This window comes from Leguminivora glycinivorella, chromosome 21 (genome assembly GCF_023078275.1).
Source record: "Leguminivora glycinivorella isolate SPB_JAAS2020 chromosome 21, LegGlyc_1.1, whole genome shotgun sequence".
NCBI lineage: Eukaryota > Metazoa > Arthropoda > Insecta > Lepidoptera > Tortricidae > Leguminivora > Leguminivora glycinivorella.
The window spans coordinates 16,069,484-16,093,020 of record NC_062991.1 but is presented as its reverse complement, the minus strand read 5'-3'; the positions used below and the strand labels follow the sequence as shown (position 1 = coordinate 16,093,020).

At 37.5% G+C, this 23,537-nt stretch overlaps 1 protein-coding gene across 1 annotated transcript in view; it reads left to right on the top strand.

Moving 5' to 3' along the window:
* LOC125237439 (zinc finger protein rotund-like) overlaps window positions 1-23,537 on the top strand; it is a 223,679-nt gene that overhangs the window by 101,500 nt on the left and 98,642 nt on the right. The window contains exons 5-6 of the mRNA XM_048144505.1: window positions 8,649-8,769; window positions 10,280-10,419. Of these exons, the coding sequence (XP_048000462.1) occupies window positions 8,649-8,769; window positions 10,280-10,419 (261 nt within the window). The remainder of the gene's footprint in view (window positions 1-8,648; window positions 8,770-10,279; window positions 10,420-23,537) is intronic.

Below are 23,537 nucleotides of genomic sequence, written 5' to 3'. Positions count from 1 at the left end.
TTGTTGTGATATATATTGGTGTTGTACTGTTTTGATTGGTGTGTGTAGTAGTTTTTAGAGTTTTTAGATTGTATTATTTTAAGACTTTTCATTCTGTAATTGAAACTTGAATTGAAGATATCTATTAGATAACGGATAAGAATAAATTTACATTATAGAAAGTAAGACTAAGTGCGTTTTCACATTATCCGATCCGATATCGGATGTCGGAAGGATTTCAAAGGCAAAAATCAAAGATGGCGACTTAAATGCATGGGATATCGGTCCTACATTCGATATCGGATTGGATAATGTGAAAACGCAGTAAGCATTAAACTTATTAGTAGTTAGCTTGAATAGGTCCTGGAGGCACCAAGGATGCGTCATTTCATCGCTGTAGCTCAAGTATAATATAGCATTAAGTTTTGACGCTGCACCGCGTCATGAGAAGGTGACGCCGTGACAAAGCGCGTCATTTGACAACGTCCGTCGCAGAGATAAGTGACGCCCACGGCCCGTGAGGGTGTCGCCATTTTTGGGATGTGTGGTTAAAAAGATTGAAAAGAGTACATTTCGCACTTCTTAAATCATTTATTTATACAATTTCAAAAGTAGTAAGCCCTAGACTTATATTGACCGGGATATAGACCGTGATTACCTTTTTGATTTTTGTCGAGCTCGACAAAAATCAAAAAGGTAATCACGGTCTATATCCCGGTCAATATAAGTCTAATGAAAATAACCGTGAATCATTCAAAACTCTTATAGTAAGCCCTAGTCAAATAGTACTTATACGTATAAAACTTGTAATCCATACTAATATTATAAATGGGAAAGTGTGTGTGTCTGTCTGTTTGTCCGCCTTTCACGGCAAAACGGAGCGACGAATTGTCGTGATTTTTTAAGTGGAGATAGTTGAAAGGATGGAGAGTGACATAGGGTACTATTTGTCTCTTTCTAACGCGAGCGAAGCCGCGGGCAAAAGCTAGTCGATTATAAAAATGAAAATTAGTTTGATAGTCGACAAATACAACAATTTAGATCATTTTAGTTACCAAGATACGAAAAAAAAATATAAAGTTATTCCTGTAAACGCCAGTAAGGTAAATTGCCATAGCATAAAATTACCAATAAATAAGATTTATCTGCCCGTGCCCGTATTAGATGCCCGTGTGGTGACGGGTTAAGAATTTTACCACCCCCTTTCTTCCCGTGGGTGTCGTAGAAGGCGACTGTGGGATATGGGTTAAATTGTGGCGTAGGCGAGAGGCTGGCAACCTGTCACTGCAATGTCACAGTTTCGTTTTCTGTCAACCCCTTGTTTGCCAAAAGTGGCACTGAAACTTGAGTAGTTTCATGAATCTCATTTTGAACTCACAAGTGTGATAACCTCATTATTATTCTCGAAAGAAGTTCTTATTCCATACACAGTTCATTCTTTGCCATTACTTCGAATTAGGTCGAAAAACATCTTATTTACTATCACTAACCCATAACTCCCATACTTTATAATAACCAAGTTAAATTGACCTCTCATTCCTTTAAAATTTATAAGGACATCAATACCATACATATACTGGTTAACTTTAGAGTCGCGTTCAGCATTAGGAAGGCCAAATGTCAAAGTTGCCCATAACCGACGATAGATGGCGCCAAACTAGAGAATATAACACAGCGCCATTCTTATACGGTCAAGTTAATAAATATAGATGCGGAAAAAGTGTCAAAAGTATGTATCCACAACGTTAAAGTGTAAGCAATAAAGTCGCGCATACATATCTTTGGCACCTTGTCTGCATATATATTTTAATCATAAACCAACTGTCGAAAAGTCGTATAAAGTTAACCTCTTTATTGCGAAAGCTATTTTATGTGTAGGAGATAAAGGTGTAAGTGTAGAGATGAGAAGTTAGGAAGGTTCTATCAGTTTTACGGAGTCACATAAAGTGGGATGTTGTTGGCCAAATTTAGGGCAGATATATGGCGGTATGTATGAGTTTGTGTGAGATATTATAGTGCTGGAAGAATCCTACTAGTTTTAAGAAAAAGTGGGTTAATTTTCCAACTTACCGAAAACTTTTCATTAGACAGTCAGAATCAGAACCATAAATTTATACACGGCTTAGTTCCCAAACGGGGTAGGCAGAGCACATGAAACTGATCAAGTTTCAGTGCCACTTTTTGGCAACAATGAAGGTATCAAAATAATCATTGTAAAGTAATTAGCAATTTTTTTTATTGCGGTTGATGTAACTAGACAAAACTTTCCAAATGCAGAATACAGAAAAAAACGATTTTTTTACTGAAATTTATCAAAAGTCACTTAATATATTTTCCCCTCACTAGCTCGGAAAAACGTGCTTTGTCCTTTAATACCAGCGGGTAAAAACGCATTTTATCCACTAGTGGGTAAAGTAATTTGACCTTGAATAAAGTCAAATTAACTGCTTCAAAATTGATAAAAGTAGGTGAATCTAGTAATAAAGATGATTTACCACCTGTGGAACTACTGGAAGCAGTGATAAACGCATTTTTTGCGTTGTAGTATCCTCGCTAGAGTGAGGGGAAAAGTTTTGTGTTACACTCGGGTGCAAATGTATTTTACTTCTCGTGTGTTAAAAAACTCGCAAGTTCAGGATTCTATTCTCGAACCACTCGCTTAGCTCGTGGTTCAACTATAGAATCCTTTCACTTGCTCGTTTTTCAATTCCACACTCGGCGTTAAAATACAACTTTGCCCCCTTGTATAACAAATAACTATTGATCCTTCCCACCCTGTAGTTAGTAATAGTTATATTTTTAATTTATTCCACTTTGGTGAGATATTTAAAAAAATAGGTTCATGTTTAATAAGCCTGAAGAGGTAACAGACAGACAAACAGAGAAGACTTACACTTAACCATTGTTAAGGTAACGGCGGCTATCAACGCGGGTATCGAAATCGACGTCCATTACCGCCGCATTTGCAAATACGCATTTTATAGGCAAACCGACCAATTTCTTAAAAAAAGTTACTCACACAAAGGAAGCCTGTTTAGTTGACTAACGCACATATAGGCGATAGAGAGTGTGAATGAAAGAAGACGCTCGCTATTTGACAGTTTTTGCCACGGGGCCGCGAGAAGAGGTTGTGTCATACTGACGTGTGACGCTAAACCTAAGTGAACTCCAATCTCATTTAGTAGTTTACGTAATAATTATGGCAAACAGGTGAAAGTTATGCATTTCAAATTATTGTTTATAGTTTTCTACATGACTTCTGAGTACTTTTTACGTATTGTTTAGCCTGGAAATGTGTTTAAAGTGGAAATTAAAAGACAGCGGTGAAAGGCGCCATTTCGTGAGTAGATTCTATTACTGTGGTATACCACGGTAATAGTTAAAGTAGTGATATTAGTTCTTTTTGCTTTATTTTAAGTATATGTGATCAGTTATATAATGTCTTACAGTTGTTTCAATCTTGATCTATTCACGCTATCAAAGAACTATTTACGCGGTATGAAAATTATTCAACAAAACCTTAATTTTTAGCAAAAACTTCATGACTGATTTCGTAGTTTCTATGAAAACCGTTAATTTGTCAATTTTTTAAACATTGACATAAAGTCTGATGCTTACTTACCAGTTATGTAAGCTTGGTTTAAATATAAGGTTGCAATATTTTATTTTGATTTGTAATGAAAATACATCTGTATGACTTTGTTTTTATGGGTCGGAATTAGATTTTATAATACTCCAATTTATGCCTATTACCGATGGTACGATCAGATAACCCTCGGTAATAGAATATATAAGAATCTATTACCGATCCATGCAATATTTGTTTGGGTCGGTAATGGGTTCCTATAGAAGTATCTATTACCGAGCGACATATTAGTCTTGTATCAAAATATGACATTTAGTGTACCGTAAGTACAGATTTCTTAGGTGAAACTGAGTCTTCTGTGGGTATTCATAAAGGAGGATAGTATATTAGGTATATGTATTTGTCATAATTTGTATATTCAACCGTCGGTATTAAGCTCCGAATTTTGAGATGGGTTTCTATTTACCGATGGCAGAAAAACACTGTCATTCATACCCTCGGTAATGAAATCTCAATTCGCGTTAATAGAACTGCAACCTGTTCATTACCACGGTAATAGAAAATTTAGGTATGTTGGCTTCAATAATCATTTTATGACATATAATAAACTAAAATGATCCTAAAACTCTTCAAAACTAATAGTTCAATAAATACTCTTCCATAAAAAAAATATTTGTGGTCGTTAATGAGCTTTGATACCCTTAATTTTTTGGTATCTTTTGAAATCTGCTTAAGTACCACGTTAATAGGCGCCATTACCTTAATAATATTTATTTCAAAATCTAACCTCACAATTCATCAATTTGACCACAGTCCAAAACAATTCTGAAACCTTTATTATAAATCACCAAAACTATTTCAAACTTAACCTTAAAATGACTTATCTCCATACAATATTTTAGGCACTTATGCCCTTCTTGACATTATAGTTTTGTAGTACGTAAATCAAACCCTATTCTGCGACGGGTCAAATTAATTTTGGCGATAACGCCCTCTGGCGATGCGGTGGGAAATTTAATTTTCGCCGGCAGTTTTAGGGTTAAGAGTCATGCTTGTAGTGTAAATTGTTTCTTAATTAAAAAGTTTAGGAGTGTAGGGCGACATTATTCGGTTGTCTGGTAGAGATCGCTTTAGCGATAAAACCGCCTGTTGTCTGCCTCTGTTTATAATTATTTGTTTCTTTACTTATTTGTTTTGTCTCCACTGTATCTTTTTTCTGTATTTTTTTCTGAGGTGTGCCAATAAAAATATTCTATTGATGAAATATGGCAGGTTCACACACTATAAATAAAGCTATAGTGTGTGAACCTGCCTTAGAAATCTATATTATTTATGGTCATGGTTCGTTAATATTTCTTGTATGTGGGTAGCATTTCCACATTGTAATTTTTCCTCAGTCACCCGTTGACCACGAACGCTGTAAAGTGTTCGAAACGTCGGGTTGAATTGTATAATTCATTATAATTATGCGATTTAATCCGTTTCCATAGTTTTATTTCATGAGTAACTATCGCGGTAACCGAAGACAATATTATCCATTATTGGTTCAACATGATAGGGAATCCAGCTGACATAAAATATTTTGGATTTATTTTATATTTTTCATATTTTATACAATAATACTTATGTTGTAATAGACTACTTTAAATCACTGACTGTTGTTTTACAAGTCTAATTAAACATTGTGTGTGGGCTCTTAATTTAGATATCACATTAAAAAAACCTTAATGACGAATTTCATTCCCCATGGAGCTGAAAGCCAATACTGAAAAACATGAATATTTATTTACAGAATCCATAGTTACACCGACAAATAAAACAACCAGTTCTCATGTTCGGTCAACAAGTTTTTTGGTTAAAATAGCTCCTACGTGTTCTTTGGTTCAAATAACAAGTGAGATTTTGTTAAGTGTAACTAGTACATTCTACAAGTTACTCGTCATATGAATCAACAATTATTCGAATGAAAAAGTCGATTTTATAAAAGCAGCATGACACAGTATATTGTTTTAAACATAATGTTTGGCTGATTCACAACAAGTTTGACCTTGTTGTTCGAAAAAATTCGACTTGTATCATCAACATTGTGATTTATTCCGTTTACTAAAATACTTTTGTTTCAAACAGATAAACCCGCAACAAGTCGAACTTGTTAAATTCACAATGCAAATTTCTCTCAGTGTAGGGATGGACAGTGACATAGGCTACTTTTGGACTCTTTCTAACTCCCTCACTCCCCTAAAATGGCGGGTAGAAGTTTGTAGAGAGCATTCCGCAATATCCGAATTTTACGCGGGCGAAGCCGCGAGCAGTAGTTAGTGTATTATAATATATGTATACAGAGTGTAGTACAGTTAGAACAACTTTAGCAAAGTGTATTGACACTTTAACCTCGACGAGGGAGCAAAAACAACCCCCTTGGTCAGTGCAATCTTCGATATTGAGACATCACATGGAGTGGTTATCACTCCCATTTTTAGATTTAAAGTAATTTAAAACTTTAAGTCTGTTTTTTTTAAGATTATTGTGTTTTGATCCTTTTGCCCGCAAAACGACAAATACCTACTTTATTTAACGAAAATATATATGTATATTTTTGTTTTTAATATTACCACTAGTAAATGTTTCAGTGTTTAATGACGAAAGACATCGCAATTTTTTTTATCGAGGTAAATCGTGTATTGCTATGTTTGTTGAAATATAATGAATAATACATACATCTGCGAAGGAATTTAGGTGTATTTGCAATTGGGTGTTGTCAGCCCCGGAAGGGCCTTTTGGGATCGGAAACACTTGATCCCCCTTCCCGGGGGCCTATGCGGGGACTAATGAGACTGTCCCAGGTTATGAAATTGTCGCCCTACTAAGTAATATTTTTAAATTGAAGCATTTTACAAAAACTTGCTCGACAAAAAACATACTTAATCTTATTAATCATTAGAATGTTGGACTATAGAAGAGAACATCCGGATATACAAAACACAAACCGAGTTAAACCAAACCGTAGACCTACGCTATCGCTGCTGCCAATTACAAAAATGTGAATGAATAATCTATAAAAAATATCGTCTTGACAGCTCTATATTGATCCATAACTGGACCAAAACTACCGTCAAAGGGCAGGGCACCGCCAATATTTTAATGTTTGAAACAATAGTAATTTAGGACCCCGTACGGGACGCAGGACATTTGGGACAAATCGCGCGTGACTAATGGGACAGTCCTGGGTTCTAAAATGGTCACATTGGTCATCCTAGTTAAGGTTTTATGATTTCATTTTTCAGTAACCAGTAAAAAGTTTGTTATTGTATATCTAAATATATAAAACCGGCCAAGAACATGTCGGGCCTCGCTCAGTGTAGAGTTCCGTAGTTTCCCGTATTTTTTTCAAAATCAGTTCAACCTATCAAGTTCAAAATAATTTGCCTAGAAAGTTTCTATAAAGATCTACTTTCATATTTTTTAAACTTATGGTTCAAAAGTTAGAGGGGGGAATCATTTTTTTTTTTACTTTAGGAGCGATTACTTCCGAAAATATGAGCTTTATCAAAAAATGATTTTAGCCCCGCGCCCTATTCATTTTTAATACTTATCCAACAATATATCACACGTTAGGGTTGAAATGAAAAAAAAAGACACTCCCCACTTTACGTGTAGGTACTCCTAATAAAACATTTTTCCCTCTTTTCCTTTTGCACTTTATTGGCGTAACCACCAAATTTCAGCTTTCTAGTCCAAACGGTCACTGAGATTATCCGCGGACGGACGGACGGACAGACAGACATGGCGAAACTATATTTAAGGGTTCCTAGTTGACTAAGAAACCCTAAAAAGGAGAAACTGACTGACTGACTGACATATCAACACACAGCCGAAACCGATTTACAATTCATTTCTCCCTGATGATGAATTGTAAATTCATTATACGCGATATAATCCGTTTCCATACTTTTATTTTTCTAACAAACTCGAAAAAATCATGAATTAACCCAAAATTTTGTAATTTAATTGTAGATGTGTGTATTTTTTAGTAGAAAGTGTTTTTATACCTTATGATATAAATAACTTTTTATTTTTAATACCTATCTGTCCAACCTAGATCAATTCCCTCTTGTATTTCTTTATCATAACTATCCCCGTATCCTACAAACAAAAACCATACTCTTGACCAAGTCCATAACTCATAATTTAACCAAATTACGTCCGCTTGAATGATTTATCCTTATCAGCCGGCTAAGTGACCGCGCACCCTAGTTATTCATTATTTTAAGTTACGTCACTTTGCCGGGGGGTGGGATATGTTTCTTTGGTATTGTTTAGTAGATGGGGTAATTTGTTAGACGCATTAATTAAATACTTGTGTTAGTATGATAATATTTTGAATCATACAGTTAGTAGAGTACGTATACTTATATATAAAATAACCGAAGCTAAATAATGGTTACAACTTGAAAATGAATTTAAAAAATGCGTTTACTTTAATCGCCTCTTGTTTTACCTCTTCTAAGTTGCTGTTTATTTATACTTAAATAGTATATTGTTTCATAATATATACTGTGTTGTGCAATAAAGAGAACTTGTATTATATTGTATTAATTTGCTATGCTTTGGTATGTGCTACCGTTAAGTATTTTCTGTTTTTTAGTTTGCCATTTCTATGTTACCAATATTTTTGTTGGTCCTAAATTTAATTTCAGTGTTTTTGTCTAGTCTATTAAGGTAGGTACCTATATTTTTATTTTTTTTGTTTTTGTCATTTAAACAAATTACATAAATGATTCCTTTTTCAAAAATCGTCCTTACAGTGCCCAGTGGCCGTTCTATGTTTTTGTCACTTGTCATATCATGCGTCACTTTCGCACGTAGGTACATGTACATACTTGTCAGAACGACAGACATGGTGACAAATAATATAAAGCCATATATTGATTTAAACTAACACGATATTCACTCATATTATTAAATTAAAACGGGACTTGATCGCGTAAAACTTACGTAAGTTACGCGATTAAGTCCCGTTTCAGGTGCAAAATATAAAGCCATCTTAGACCTGCATTTTACAAGTCTGATTTCCTCTTTTCAGGCCAAAATGAGCACGGGGGATGGCACCGTCGGTGGTCACCAGAAAACCGACGAGCGACTGGGACACCATCAGTCCATGAGCCAAATGCTGTATGGAGCAGGCTTGGGACCGGGACGATCAGGTTTGTGTCTTACACTATAATCACAGTGGGAAGATGAATAGGACATAATTACTATTCGAAAAGAAACAAATAACATAACGCAACCATTGCTTTCTGCTGGATGACGTGTCTCCTAGTGCCCTGTACACACTTGGTGATGCTCCATCGAGAGTCAATTACGAATGATCTATACTGGACCGAGGTAAGAAGGATCGGTGGAAACAGGAAGGCCCTACAGCAACACTCTTAGCTAACCATCGGTAGACTTTATGCCCTTGTTTTAATGCAGAATCGGGTTCGGGACAAACAGGTTCTTAAACTATATTTTGTTGATTACCTGCCACCATACCTTGTCAATCTGTATATGAAACTGCATAGATTTTGCTTCCAATTTTATCATTTATCGACGTGGATAAAGCATCCGTCGCGCACAGCCGGCGTATCATGCTTCCAATTTTATCACTTGTCCACGTGGATAAGACAACTGGCACTCTCACACTGACATACTTGCCAAAGCGTGACGGATGCTTTATCCACGTGGATAAATGATAAAATTGGAATCATAATACGCCGGCAGGCAGATCTCAGTGACAAATGTGTTATCCACGTTGATAAGTGATAAAATTGGAAGCATGATAGGCCGCCTGGGCTATATGCTACCAATGATAAGACTTCTATCACTCTCACACTGACATAATTGCCGGTACTTGACGGATGCTTTATCCGCGTAGATAAGTGATAAAATTGGAAGCATAATAGGCCTGCTGATTGATGGTGTTTATACAAGCGATTTTCGTAGGCGAACATTTCGGTTTTTTTTATATTTACTACGTCGGTGGCAAACAAGCGTACGGCCTGCCTGATGGAAAGCGGTCACCGTAACTTATAGACGCCTGCAATTCAAAGAGTGTCACATGCGCGTTGCCACCCCATTAGAAACTTGTACATTCCCTTTTTTGAATTGAATTGAATTGAATTATTTATTTCAGGTATTGTACCCATATTTGTATTAGTAACATTTTTTTTTTCTTAAAGACTAATATTAGTGTAGGAACAATAGGAACATATCAAATCAATTTAAAATTAAATAATAACAAATAAATTAAAAACGAATTTTGCTGTGTTTAAATACACAGTAAAAAGGAGTGCACAAGTTCCAAGGAGGGTTCGGGTTGCCGACGACTCAAAGGACAATAGACGGAATAAGTCAGTTCCGTAAGTCCTCCCGTCATCAGCACACCGCACCCTCGTTGAGCTCTGGCAGCCTTACTCACCGGCAGGAACACAACACTATGAGTAGGGTCTAGTGCTAATTTGGCTGTGGTCTTCTGTAAGGCGGAGGTACTACCCCAGTTGGGCTCTGCTCTAGATTCGAGCGAGACGATATCCGCTGTGCTGTGTCCTACCACACTAAGTGGAAGCGGAGAGCGGTTAGTTCCTTTTGCATGTGAAAATATCTGTCGGGATTATACCTTATTACAAAGTCAGCAATATTCTACCAGAAGCCTTCACAACCCCCTTCCCGTTCCAGGATCGTCCTCCTCCTCCCCAGTGGGGGGCAACAACGGCAGCGGGCTGCTCGTGGTCCCGCAGCCGCTGGGCAAGGGGCCCGCCAAATTGCAGCCCCTGCACGCGCACGCGAGAAAGTACCACTGCAAGATGTGCCCTCAGGTACGTGGTCTATTTACTAATAAAATTCATGTTTTTAACATCGATTATTTACAAAAACATAATACTTATTAGTCTACGGAGTTTAACTGTCGCGTGAACTCCTATATGCCTGAAGAGGGGCCTCCGAATTGGCCCGAAACATGTCGCAGCAATAGCGATATAATAACGTTAGTACAACCGTAGATTCCTTAATTATTTGAATATGTCTCACGAAAGTTTAACGTGTATATTATGTCTTCGTAAGCAACTTTGTTATACAAAAAAAGTTTTAGGTTAGGGTTCCATATCAAAAAGGTACAAAAGAAACCATAATGGTGCGACACTAATATTAATCAATCGATTTGTCAAACAAAAAATAATAAAGTACAGCTAGGTACCTAAATGATAATTAAGTATTAGAATTAACTCGAAAAACGAAAATAAAATGTAACGTTAAAATTATTTTATGAATGTAAGACAAATAAAACAGTTATATAAAAGACATCAACGAGTTGAATAAATAAGCATGCACTTCGTTTCGTGACATATATTTAGATTTTGCATATTTGTCCGTCTTGGATAAATATGTAAATTTGAATTTATGAACGATCATAATATAGTGTTGTTTAGGTATACAAGAATGGTTTAATTCACACAAACTCAAAGTGTATTAATATTTAGATAGAATATTTAGCAGTTTAACATCTGATGTATCCACTCAAATTTAATAAAGTAGGTGCTTGGCCAATTATAACCAAGAATTAACTAACTCTAACTATAAGCATTAACCAATTGAAGCGATGCCGATGGAATAAAAGACATCAACGACCATTAATTATTTAAATAATGCATTTCGTTTCAATAGACGAGAATCGAATCGACAACCGAGTCGCTATGTGAATATTAAATATTCACGAAACATCTCTATTAGACAATATAATAGCAATTTTTCCAGTACACTGGTACCACAATAACGCAAGTTACCTCCAACATTCTTAAAAAGTCTTTATCAATCTTTCAAGTTAAAAATGTAGGATAGAAGCATTTACTGAGAAATCGCGAGAATTTCTTAGCACCTCAACGACTTCGACGCTAACGAAATCACAATGAAAATTTCATAGAACCGAATATGCTAGACAAATCAAAACCCTTGAACAAAAGACATCAACGAGCTGTAGTCCAAAATGCACTTCATTTTGATTATTTTTGACTACACTACAAATAACGGCCTAGTCACTAATGAAGATCAATATTCACTAAACATCTCTATTATACCATACAATAGCAATTTTCCAGTACACTGGTACCACAATAACGCTAGTTACCTCCAACATTCTTATGAAGTCTTTGACAGCCAAGAAGCCACTAATGAAGATCAATATTCACTAAACATCTATATTAGACCATAATAATAGCGAATTTTCCAGTACACTGACAATAATACCGCCAACATTGTTAAGCACCTATATCACTTTCGTGCCACCAATCAAGACTTCATAGAACCAAACTATAAGTATTATGTGTAAGCCAAATCAAAGCAATCAACAAGAGACATCAACGAGCTTTATTAAAATAAACGCACTTCATTTTGATGAAACGACAAATGACAACCGAGTCGCTTGTCGTCTCATCGCAGAAGATTTAGTGAAGATTAAACATCTCTATTAGACTAGATACAAATAGCAATTTTTCCAGTGCACTGATACCACAATACAGCAAGTTGCCGCCAACATTCTTAAGCAGTCCTTATCACTTTCCCGTCTTTTTGTCCCGTTAAATATTTTGGCGTCGCCGCGACGCAAAAGGACCGCTCGGGAGCTAGGTGTCGGCAACCGGTTTTGGAACGTTCCATTTTTAATAAGAAATTGATGGAGAGATTACGGAATACTTCATGCATACATTGGCCGCCATCTTTTTTCTTGTGTGTATGGTATCTGACTTAAAAGGCCTAGTGCCTGTCAGAGCCCGCTAAAAAAATCAGTTTTAAAAGTGGTTTCGAAACATATATACATATTGTTTTCTAAGGCAGGTACTTGTGTTCATTTATCAATGATTCAACAAAAGATTTAAAGATACTTTTTTTTTATTCGTAGATTTATAGGTGCAATACCACACAAATATTTCCTTTATTTATTTCACTTCTTAAGTTAGGCAATTTATAATATGATTATAAAAGTAAAATACAAAACATTACAAGACATATAAACATATTGTAAAAAACCTAACTCAGGGTGCCGCCAGCAGCGGGGCAGAGCCCAAGCTGCCAGCAATATAAATATTTTTTAATACTGACTAAAAATCATAACAGACAATTAAGCACATAACTTTAACAGAGGTTTATCTATGTATCTAAAACAATCCGTTATATTTTCATTTGTTTTGACTTTTTTTTCTATCGTCTTCTTGTATTTTTTTTGTAGTTTAGGGGGCGTATATATATGTTTCGTAATTTAAATTAATAAATCAGATGATTGTACGTTAAATAGACCGTTGTTCCTATTTGTAATTGTTATTGTTACTTTACTTATATTTATTCAAGCAAAAAAACTTAGTGCAATAGTAAATTTAATGCCAAATATCGGTTTTTATTAATCTTCATAAATTCGCAATACTTACTAATAGTTCTATAAATAATATTAAATGTTCTTTTCTCTACGTAAATATGTTTAAATGTGCACTTTTAAAGACAGATGCAACTCGTTGTTTTAAATAACAAGATCTTCGAGCGAAGTTTATTTTTAGCAATATTAATTTGCAATAAAATAATTCAAGACTATTGCTATTAGCTGACGATAAAAAAGTCAAGTTTGTTTTGTTCGATTATTATACATAGAAAACATTTTAGACATTTCCTAATAGTGGAGAAAAATAACGGTCTTATTTTTCGAGTTTTGTAACATAACAAAAATATGGTACAGTCAACCAATTGGAACCATAGGCCACTGTGCCCACTGTAGAACTATGTCATAGTGATATTATAGATCAGATTGTAAGAAATCTCTTACTGCTTGACATTCTGACATAGTTGTAGAGTGGTCTAGGGTTCCAATTGATTTACATAGGTACAGTCATTTCCTTTATCTATGCTCTTGCTGACCATAGCGAAACGTCGCAATCAGTTGCAAGCTTAATTCCCTTGTCAGCAATGGGGCAAAGTACGAGTATGTCGCTCTCGCATAGGTCTGTTTAGCCACCAAAAGCGATGTCTTACGGACATTGCACCCATAATGCTCTAACGACAATTTTTTTTCAGCAATTCATAGACATTTATTATTCTAAATATAAAATCTCCCAGTATGTTACCGACCCCTGCCCACCGGCGGAAAGCAAAGCGACCCGCCCCGGAATCCAGAAATTTACACAAACCGAATAAGTATTAACCGATTCTACTTTTTGTCCATCCGTCTGTCCGTCCGTCGGCATCCAGAATTTTTGTAATGACATTCTTTAGCTCCCGGTTTTGATTAGAAAGGTTGACGATGACGAAATCCTTTGATACCGCCATTTTGGATTTTATACCCCAGGGATAGTCAACATTTTTGAGTGGGTCCCATTTTTTTATTAAAACAAAACAGAAATTATAGTTGGACGAAAGACGTTTTTTTGCAAGAAATGTTAGAAATTCTTTCGGTAAATGCTTTTTCGGAGATTTTTTGAGGGAAATTTTTGAGCTAAGCGGTCGTCAGAAACAAAATCGTGCTCATGTTTTTATAACTACACAACTGCTTTTATTATTTTTTCAGGCGTAAATGAAAAAGCCATTTTAGAAATCCTGAGTTCAATTAAAAGTTAGTTTGTCATTATATGCTCAATACTTTCGTTGTCGGCATACCTTATTATTTACATATTTAATAGTCAAACATATTGTAATAAAAGAGCGTTCCGCAAAATTTGCCTTTCTCCAAAAGTTTCCTGTACCTCCTCACATGACGAATTAGTTATAGACTTTAAATATTTCTATGGCTGAGTAAACCTTTATAGAACTTTAGTGATGGACAATATTGAGGCACTAAGTCCACCATTTGTAATAATTATACTTTTTTGCACAATAAGGTATACATAATTATACTTTATTGCACATACAAATATAAAATAAATAAGAGAAATACGAGTAACTGAAATTAGGCAAGCCGGCAGGAGTCGAGTTGAATGGGCATTCCGTCCTCGTCAGAGAATAAATATGATAATGTATGTGCAGTTTAAAGCGCGTTAGATGTCGCTGTCGTAAAAACTGATAGCGAATTAATTGTTGAAGGTAAGGTCTGCAAAATAAGAAAAATAATAAAAATCTTGACATTTTTTTTTTTCTTTTAAAACGGACATTTAATTTACAATATTTACATGTGACTTAAGTCTTATGTAATTGGTTTACAAACCTTTGTTAAAATGAATTGAATATGAGGTAAAAAAAGTGAAATAAAACGTTTCAACTCTGTATAGTTCATACATAAATTTAACATTATGAATTGCGAATTTAATGATTAAAATCAAAAAACATAATCATACATTATATTATCTACGATTTACGCAATTTTTTGCTTATAATTTTGACCTGCCTTAGTGCGTTTTCACATTATCTGATCGGATATCGAAAGTAGGAAGGATTTCAAAGGAAAAAATCAAAGATGGCGCATGTAATGTATGGGATATCGGTCCTACATCCGATATCGGATGGGATAATGTGAAAACGCAATTAGTCTTGGCGTATTTACGTAACGATACGACCTACAAATCTTCAAGAATAGAGCGCATTCCACCCGTAAATGCCAGCAATGTACTATCAGCTGCAAAAGTGCATGGAGAAATGATGAATGAATCCATTGTATTAATTGGCCATGCACTTTTGCAGCTGATAGTACCTACTTACAATACCTTTGATATTGCAAATGTCCATTGGCGGCGGTAATTTGTTATTTCACCTATCCTGGATGCCTGCAACTCAAGGAGTGTCACGTGCGCGTTGCCAACCCATTACAAACTTGTACACTCCTTTTTGCTGCGTTAAGTACACAGCAAAAAAGAGTGTACAAGTTCTAAGGAGGGTTTAGGTTGCCGAAGACTCAAAGGACAATGATGATGATGATGATGATGATGTATTCCTGTTATCCCTCACTAGGGACATAGGGCTCTCAGAAGAATCTTCCACTTTTCACGATCCTGGGCGACTGCTTCCAAATCCTTCCAGCCTAGTCCACTTGCGCCAGCCTCCTTTTCCACTGACCGCCTCCACGTGGTACAAGGCCGTCCCGACCGTCTACTGCCAGGTGATTGCCAGCAGAGACCCTGTTTGGACAGGTGGTTATCTGCTCTGCGTAGCACGTGCCCTATCCATCGCCACTTCCGTGCGCGTATTTCCTGGCCTACGGGCTTTTGTCCCGTCAGCTGCCACAATCTAGCGTTTGAAATAGTTGTCGGCCAGTAAATACCCAAGATGCGCCGGAGACACTTGTTAATAAACACCTGCAACCGATTGGTGATGTCCTTCCTCACAAGCCATGTTTCGCAACCGTACAAGAGGACCGACTTGACGTTAGAGTTGAACATTCTAATTTTAGTACCACGAGTTATTACGGTGGACGTCCAAACAGGCTTCAGCTGGGCATACGCTGCTCTCGCTTTGTTGATGCGCGTCTCAACATCGCTCTCCGCTCCCCCTGAAGGATCGACCACGCTCCCTAGGTACGTAAAACGATTGACCTGTTCCACTGCTTCACCCCTTATATTTATTGGAGCTGCATCCAAGGTATTAAGACGCATGTCCTTCGTCTTCGAACAATTTATGCGTAAGCCTTCTTCTGCAGCGAAACGGGTAAGGTCATCGGTCTTGGACTGAAGGTGTTCGCGTGATGTTGCGAAAAGACATAGGTCGTCGGCAAAATCAATGTCTTCGAGGCTTTTTCCATTGACCCATGGCAGCCCTCTGCTCTCTTGGCTCGTTACTCTGCGCATCACGTCATCCAAAACAATGAGGAACAGCAACGGAGACAGTAAACATCCCTGTTTCACACCGGCCGTTACAGGTATACGTTCTGACAGCTGTCCTTTGTGCAGCACTCTACAAGAGGAACCCCTATAAAGATTGTGTATAATTGTTATGATCTTGTCTGGTATACCTCTTCTTCTAAGTATGCGCCATATACTTGTCCACTTGACCCTGTCGAACGCTTTCTCGAAGTCTACAAACAGAGTGAAGAGTTCGCTACGCATTTCGTTGCATTGTTCCAAAATCATACGTAGAACGTTAATTTGGTCGATGCAAGACCGCCCTGCTCTAAAACCACTCTGTTCGTCTCTTAGTGTTCCATCGACAGCACCCATCATTCTGTGTAACAGTATCTTGCAGAGGACCTTGGAACACACGGGCAACAGGTTTATTCCTCTCCAATTGGAACATTGGGACAAGTTACCTTTTTTGGGCAGCTTTATTAGTAAGCCTTCCTTCCACTCTTCCGGTACTTCTTCAGCTTCCCATATAGCTGAGACTAAGGGATATAATATATCAGCCACAACTTCAGCGTTAGATTGCAAAGCTTCCACTGGGATGCCGTCGTTACCTGGTGCTTTTCCACTTCTGAGCGCTCTTATAGCCTTCGATATCTCGGCTTTGCTTGGTATCTCGACACTAACGTCTAGAACAGCCGCTACGCCTTCGTCAGCTGCGTTCTCGCTGCCGTCACCTTCGACTGCATTATGGAAGACTTCGGCGAAATGTTCATGCCACCGACGCATTTGGTCTTCCTGTGTGGTAAGGAGCTTCCCCGTTTTGTCCTCTATGGGCCGGTTTGTTGGTGGCTTGTTACATAACTCCTTACCAGCACGGTATAGCTCCCGTATATTTCCCGTTTTAGCTGCATGTTCTGCTCGTTGGGCTATCTCCGCTGCCCTTACCCTGCGATCTCTTCTAGCACTGCGCTTTACATTGCCCTCGCAAACAAAGTATTGGTAAGCTAGAGTTTCCTTGGTGTCTTGATCTTTTGCACAGTTTAACTTCTCTTTAAGGTTTTCCTATACAAAATCTTGTCCCAAGTTTCCATGGAGATCCACTCCTTGCGCTCTTTGTTCTTGTAGCCCAAATGCTTTGCGCAGCACTCTTGGAATGTAGCTTTAATAACACTCCATTCCTCTTCCACCGAGGGGTCTTGGGAGGGCTTGCGGGTTCGTGAATGGTGTAGTTTATGCAACTCCGCGCTAAGTTTCTGCTTGACCTCTTGATCCCGTAAGCTGGATACATCAAATCGTCGAGATAATGTGGTCGCCTTTTTCTGCACCTTTGCTATCTTCAGACTGATTTTGGCAACAATGAGGTGATGGTCACTGTTTACGTCGGCTCCTCTTCTATTCCGAACATCGAGCAGTGAATGTCGCCATTTCCTGCTGATTATAACGTGGTCAATCTGGTTTTCGGTGCGCCTGTTCGGCGATACCCAAGAAACCTTGTGGCAGTTTTTGTGAGGAAAAATTGAACCACCAATTACCAGATCCTGTTCGCAGCATAGATCAACTAGCATGTTACCATTCTCACTGCGATTGCCAAGAGCGTGTTTCCCTACCCAGGGTTCAATTCCTTGGTTGTTGCTTCCGACTTGCGCGTTGTAATCCCCCATGCAGATAACTATGTCCCCTTTCCGCGTTCCTCTCAGCACACTCGTAAGTTGGTTGTAGAAAGCCTCCTTCACGTCCAGGTTTGCTGCATTAGTCGGGGCGTAGCATTGCACCACTGTGACGTTTCTCACTGTGGACTTAAACCGAGCTGTGATAATTCTGTCCGACACTGGCTTCCACTCTAGGAGGCTGCGGCAAGCTCTCTTGCTAAGCAGGAGTCCCACGCCATATTTATGCGTAGACGTATTTCCTGAGTACAGTAGAGTGTGGTCTTCAACCTGCCGCTCCCCAAAGTCTTTCCATCGCGTTTCAGAAATACCTAGTATGTCTAGCCGGTAGTCCTTCATGTACTTGAGAACCTGGTGTACTCTACTCTCTTCCCTCATAGTACGAACATTCCAGCAGCCAATCAGTGTCCTAAATTTCGTGCTAAAGGTCATTTGTTTTATATCGGTCCGTATTCTTCTTTGAGTTTCAGTAATAAGTTTTTAATTTCGAGCATACAGGTTATTAGCCTATAGTACTCTAGACGGCTAGCAGGGCTGCTGCTTTGAAGCGCGCCGTCACGCTTCGTTTGTTCTCAGAGCTTTCTCTCCTATCAATCATCTAGGAAGCATTTCTTCTCCCAAGGCCGCTGAGTGCCTCTTCTAGCCAGTTTCCCGAGCTAGGATTCGAATGGTTATCCCGCCATTTACTCAAAGGACAATAGACGGAACAAATTAGTTCCGTAGATCCTTCCGCCGTCACCAGCATACCGCACCCTCGTTGAGCTCTGGCAGCCTTACTCATCGGCAGGAACTCAACATTATGAGTAGGTATGGTCTATAGTGCTATTTGGCTGTGGTATTCTGTAAGACGGGGGTACTTTCCCAGTTGGGCTCATCAGTCTTATCTGCTTTTTTGTTGATTATACCTATAATTATTAGAAAATATATATAATACATATTTTTGACCGTTTGATATCATTGAGTTTGCGCACTGTACCCCTCAGTTGAACTGAATTTTGATTAGTGGCGGCCACCGACTGTTTATCACTGTCGGGACTTTCTGTATATATCCATTTATTGGCTATATTTCATAACCTACGTAATATAAAATAAAGAGTATAACGCTAACAACGCACTTACAACCTCTGGCAATCTAGCACAACTTGCTTCTTCGAGCGCAAGTTCATGCATCTAGCGCGACTTCCAGACAAGTTTTGCTAGAATACTTATAACGCGTGGTATTTTATTGCGAATGTCCATAGGCGTCTGTAATTGCTTATTATCAAGCACTTTTTCTGTTCATTTGATAATTATGTTTGACGACCGGTCTGGCGCAGTCAGTAGTGACCCTGCCTGCTGCGCCGCGGTCCCGGGTTCGAATCCCGGTAAGGGCATTTATTTGTGTGATGAGCACAGATATTTGTTCCTGAGTCATGGATGTTTTCTATGTATATAAGTATTTATATATTATATATATCGTTGTCTGAGTACCCACAACACAAGCCTTCTTGAGCTTACCGTGGGGCTCAGTCAATCTGAAAAGAATGTCCTATAATATTTATTTATTTATTTAAACAATAAACAATTTTGGTACAAATTATTGTGCGCACCGTACTGAAGTGAATTTTGATGAGTGGCGGCCACAGACTGTTTGTCAGTGTCGGGACTTTCTGTATATATCCATTTATTGGCAATATTTCATAACCGGCTGCGAAATAGTACATTAAGATACAAGTGCGGAAAAGAGGCGATGCGAAAAGAGCGGCGTCATTTAAATTTAAATTCGAAAATTGCGGAATGCTCTATAGAAACTTCCACCTCCCCTTTTTAGGGAAATGAGGGGTTAGATTGTGACAAAAGTAGCCTATGTCACTCTCCATCCCTTCTACTATCTTCACTTAAAAAATCACGTCAATTCGTCGCTCCGTTTTGCCGTGAAAGATGGATAAACAAACAGATACACAGCATTTCCCATTAAGTAAAATATGAATATGGATTGCTGACACCATTCCTTTCAAACCAAAAACTCGTAATGATATCTATTTACGTAAGTAGGCAATGTTATTTTTATTTTATTAATTACTAGCTTTTGCCAGCTGCTTCGCTCGCGTTAGAAAGAGACAAAAAGTAGTCTATGTTACTCACCATCCCTTCAACTATGTCCACTTAAAAAATCACGTCAATTCGATGCTCCGTTTTGCCGTGAAAGACGGACAAACAAACAGGCATACACACTTTCCTTTTTATAATATTAGTATGGATTCCTTTCTCCTTCAAATTGGTTTATAAAAATCCTGCAAACCCTACTTTATTGATTACAAATGCAATATCGCGGTAATTTACATTCAACATCACAGACCATTTCCCCAAACTGCATTCAATAAAAGAAACCCCACAAAAACGCAATATTACCGAAAAAATCTTCTTACAAATTTCCACCATCATGTATAAGTACCCTATCACTCACACAACTATATTAACCTCACCAATATAATGGAAAACCAACTCTAAGTTTATATAAATACGAGTATATCTAACTGTATATTAAATTTGGTATTTTCTAAGACACTTCAGAATTTTTCCGTAGTCCCGTCAACGCCATTCAGTTCTGTTCCGTATTGTTAAGACGCAACAGGAGGGGTCAATTCTCCATACAAACGCTCTCGATTATTTCCTTCCTGGTTTTTGAATCATCAATGATTTTTTTTTTTAACAGATTGTTATTATTTTTAGTACAGATCTGTGTTTTTTTACGCACTAGTGCGAGAAGTGGTTCATTATATGCCAGGTCGAATCTTCTGAGGACCATCTGTATCTGTACTGAAAATGTACTACATATTTTATCTGTATCGGCGTCGGTCCATTTTGATTTTTTGATATTTGAAAGACGCTAGAGCCTATCAAAAATTTTCAAAAACGGTCATATTATGGCGCAAAAAAAGGTGTGCCAAAAAAACTAAACGGTTGGAAACAGACTATTTTATTGTTATAAAGATTCTCAAATTTTATTTCCATTGGTTAATTTTGGAGGAGGAAACAGTCCAGAGCAGCACCTCGATTTAAAAGTTTTTTTTTCGCATTATCTTTTAAGTGGCTTATCTTTAATAGAATTTTCTTTAAATCTAGTTAATAACACGAGTACATTTTACTAAAATAACCTTTAAATGGGGCTCCTCTCAATTTTAGCCTTTTTGCTCCTGTTGCCTCTTAAGGTATATTTTTGTGCGTGAGGCGTGTTAAGGCGGTGTCACGCTGATGGGAGTCGATTTTTCTCGGGTGAAATGTGCCTGATTTCCGGTCATCGTGGTTATGGTGTATTTATTATGGCGATTTGTGGAGCCCTAATGTGTTGTCTCAGACCCAGGAGTATCCCTATTTTTAACCCCCGACGCAAAAACGCCGGTTTTTGACGCCGGCAGCCGTCAACAACGCAACGACAGCAACGCCGACAGTTTGACGTGTCTGTCTGTCTGTCTGTCTGTGTGTGTGTCTGTCTGTGGCATCGTAGCTCCCGAACGGATGAACCGATTTAAATTTAGTTTTTTTTTTGAAAGCTGAGTTAGTCGGGAGTGTTCTTAGCCATGTTTCATGAAAATCGGTCCACTATATCGCGGTCGAGGGTTTTTTTCAAAATTTTAATTTTGTGGTTATGTTAAGAATACTTATTTATTCTTTGCTAGATTTATTTCAGAATAAATTATGCCCGTGACTTAATATTGACGTTTCAGAATAAATTGCGCAAATTTTGGTATCAGTCTTAAATTTTTTTTTAATCTTTATACGTAGGTACCTAGTACCTACACCGCGTCTTTTTCATTTCCGGTAATTTTAAGGTCCTGTCGATTTTACAGAAATAAAAAAATCACGGTGTTCAAGAAATATTTAAAAAAAATAGACGACCTAAATTTTGCCTATTTGTTAGTAGAAAAATACACAATATTCAAACTCAAACGCTTAAAATGTTCTATTTATTCTATACATTTGGATAAAAACGGTTATTAAGGGTGTCATTCAATATTGCACCCTGTATTCGATCCCCGGCCAGGGGTGCTAATGTCGTCGTTAGATGCAGGGGTCGTCAACTTGCTGAGCGATATGCGAATTGTTAATTTCTTTAATGACTTTAAAGACTTTGCATTACACTAATTTTGCGATTTTTTTTTTTTTTGGGACACCTTACACAGATCAACTTAGCCCCAAACTAAGCAAAGCTTGTACTATGGGTGCTAAGCGACTATATACATACTTAAATAAATAAATACATACCTACTTATATACATAGAAAACATCCATGACTCAGGAAGAAATATCTGTACTCATCACAAAATAAATGCTCCTACCGGGTTCGAACCCAGGACCGCGGCTCAGCAGGCAGGGTCACTACCGACTGAGCTAGACCGGTCGTCAAAAACGTGAGACATCACGACATTTTAAACCCGAAATATTTAGCACTCGCAGTAATAATTCATTCATTTAAAATGTCGTTACTCTAGAAAATATACGCAATAAAAACCGGCCAAGAGCGTGTCGGGCCACGCTCAGTGTAGGGTTCCGTAGTTTTCCGTATTTTTCTCAAAAACTACTGAACCTATCAAGTTCAAAACAATTTTCCTAGAAAGTCTTTATAAAGTTCTACTTTTGTGATTTTTTTCATATTTTTTAACCATATGGTTCAAAAGTTAGAGGGGGGGGACGCACTTTTTTTTCCTTTAGGAGCGATTATTTCCGAAAATATTAATATTCGGAGGCCCCTCTTCAGGCGTATAGGAGTTCACGCGACGGCTAGACTCCGCAAACCGTATCCGTTCTCCGTATTCCGTGAGAAATATTTGTACTACTAAATATTGAAATCTTCCGCTTGTAAAGGAAGGGTACAAACGGAAGATTCCAATATTAGATTTATGTACATAGAAAACTTCCATTACTGAAAACAAATATCAAATCAATATCTGTGCTCATCAGTTATCACACACATTTTAGCAGGCAGGGACACGTACTAGCCGCCACTCGAGGCCAGACCTACAGCAAACGGGATATTTAAATAATTAAAACACAATAGTAATCAACAAAGTTATTGTTTAATATGTTCATATTAATTTAATAACCAATAATAGATCTCATTCTACAGTAGGTAATATGTTGTACTCATATGTATACGAGGGGTGATCCAAAAGTAATGATTATGGATATGTTTTTGTATCATGATTTAACTTTTATTTACTTGTCCGTGTAGCAGTACTCATTAAAGTGAAATTACATAATTCCAATTTTGACTACATTCATTTGTTTTTCTATGATATGGAAACAATTGACACAAGGTGGGGGATGAACATTTTCAGTAAAATAAGAGCATATTTTCATGGATGTTTGACATGTCGTGAGTTCATTTCTGACATGAATATCAAATATATTCTGGCTGGGTTTATCCTTATTAGTGTCAGAAATCAAAAAAGTTCGTATAGATACATTTTCCGTCGTCCTCGTCTAAATTCTATAACAACCCAATGTATATAGCGTAATAGAGAGACATTACAAGTGGAACCGTTGAAT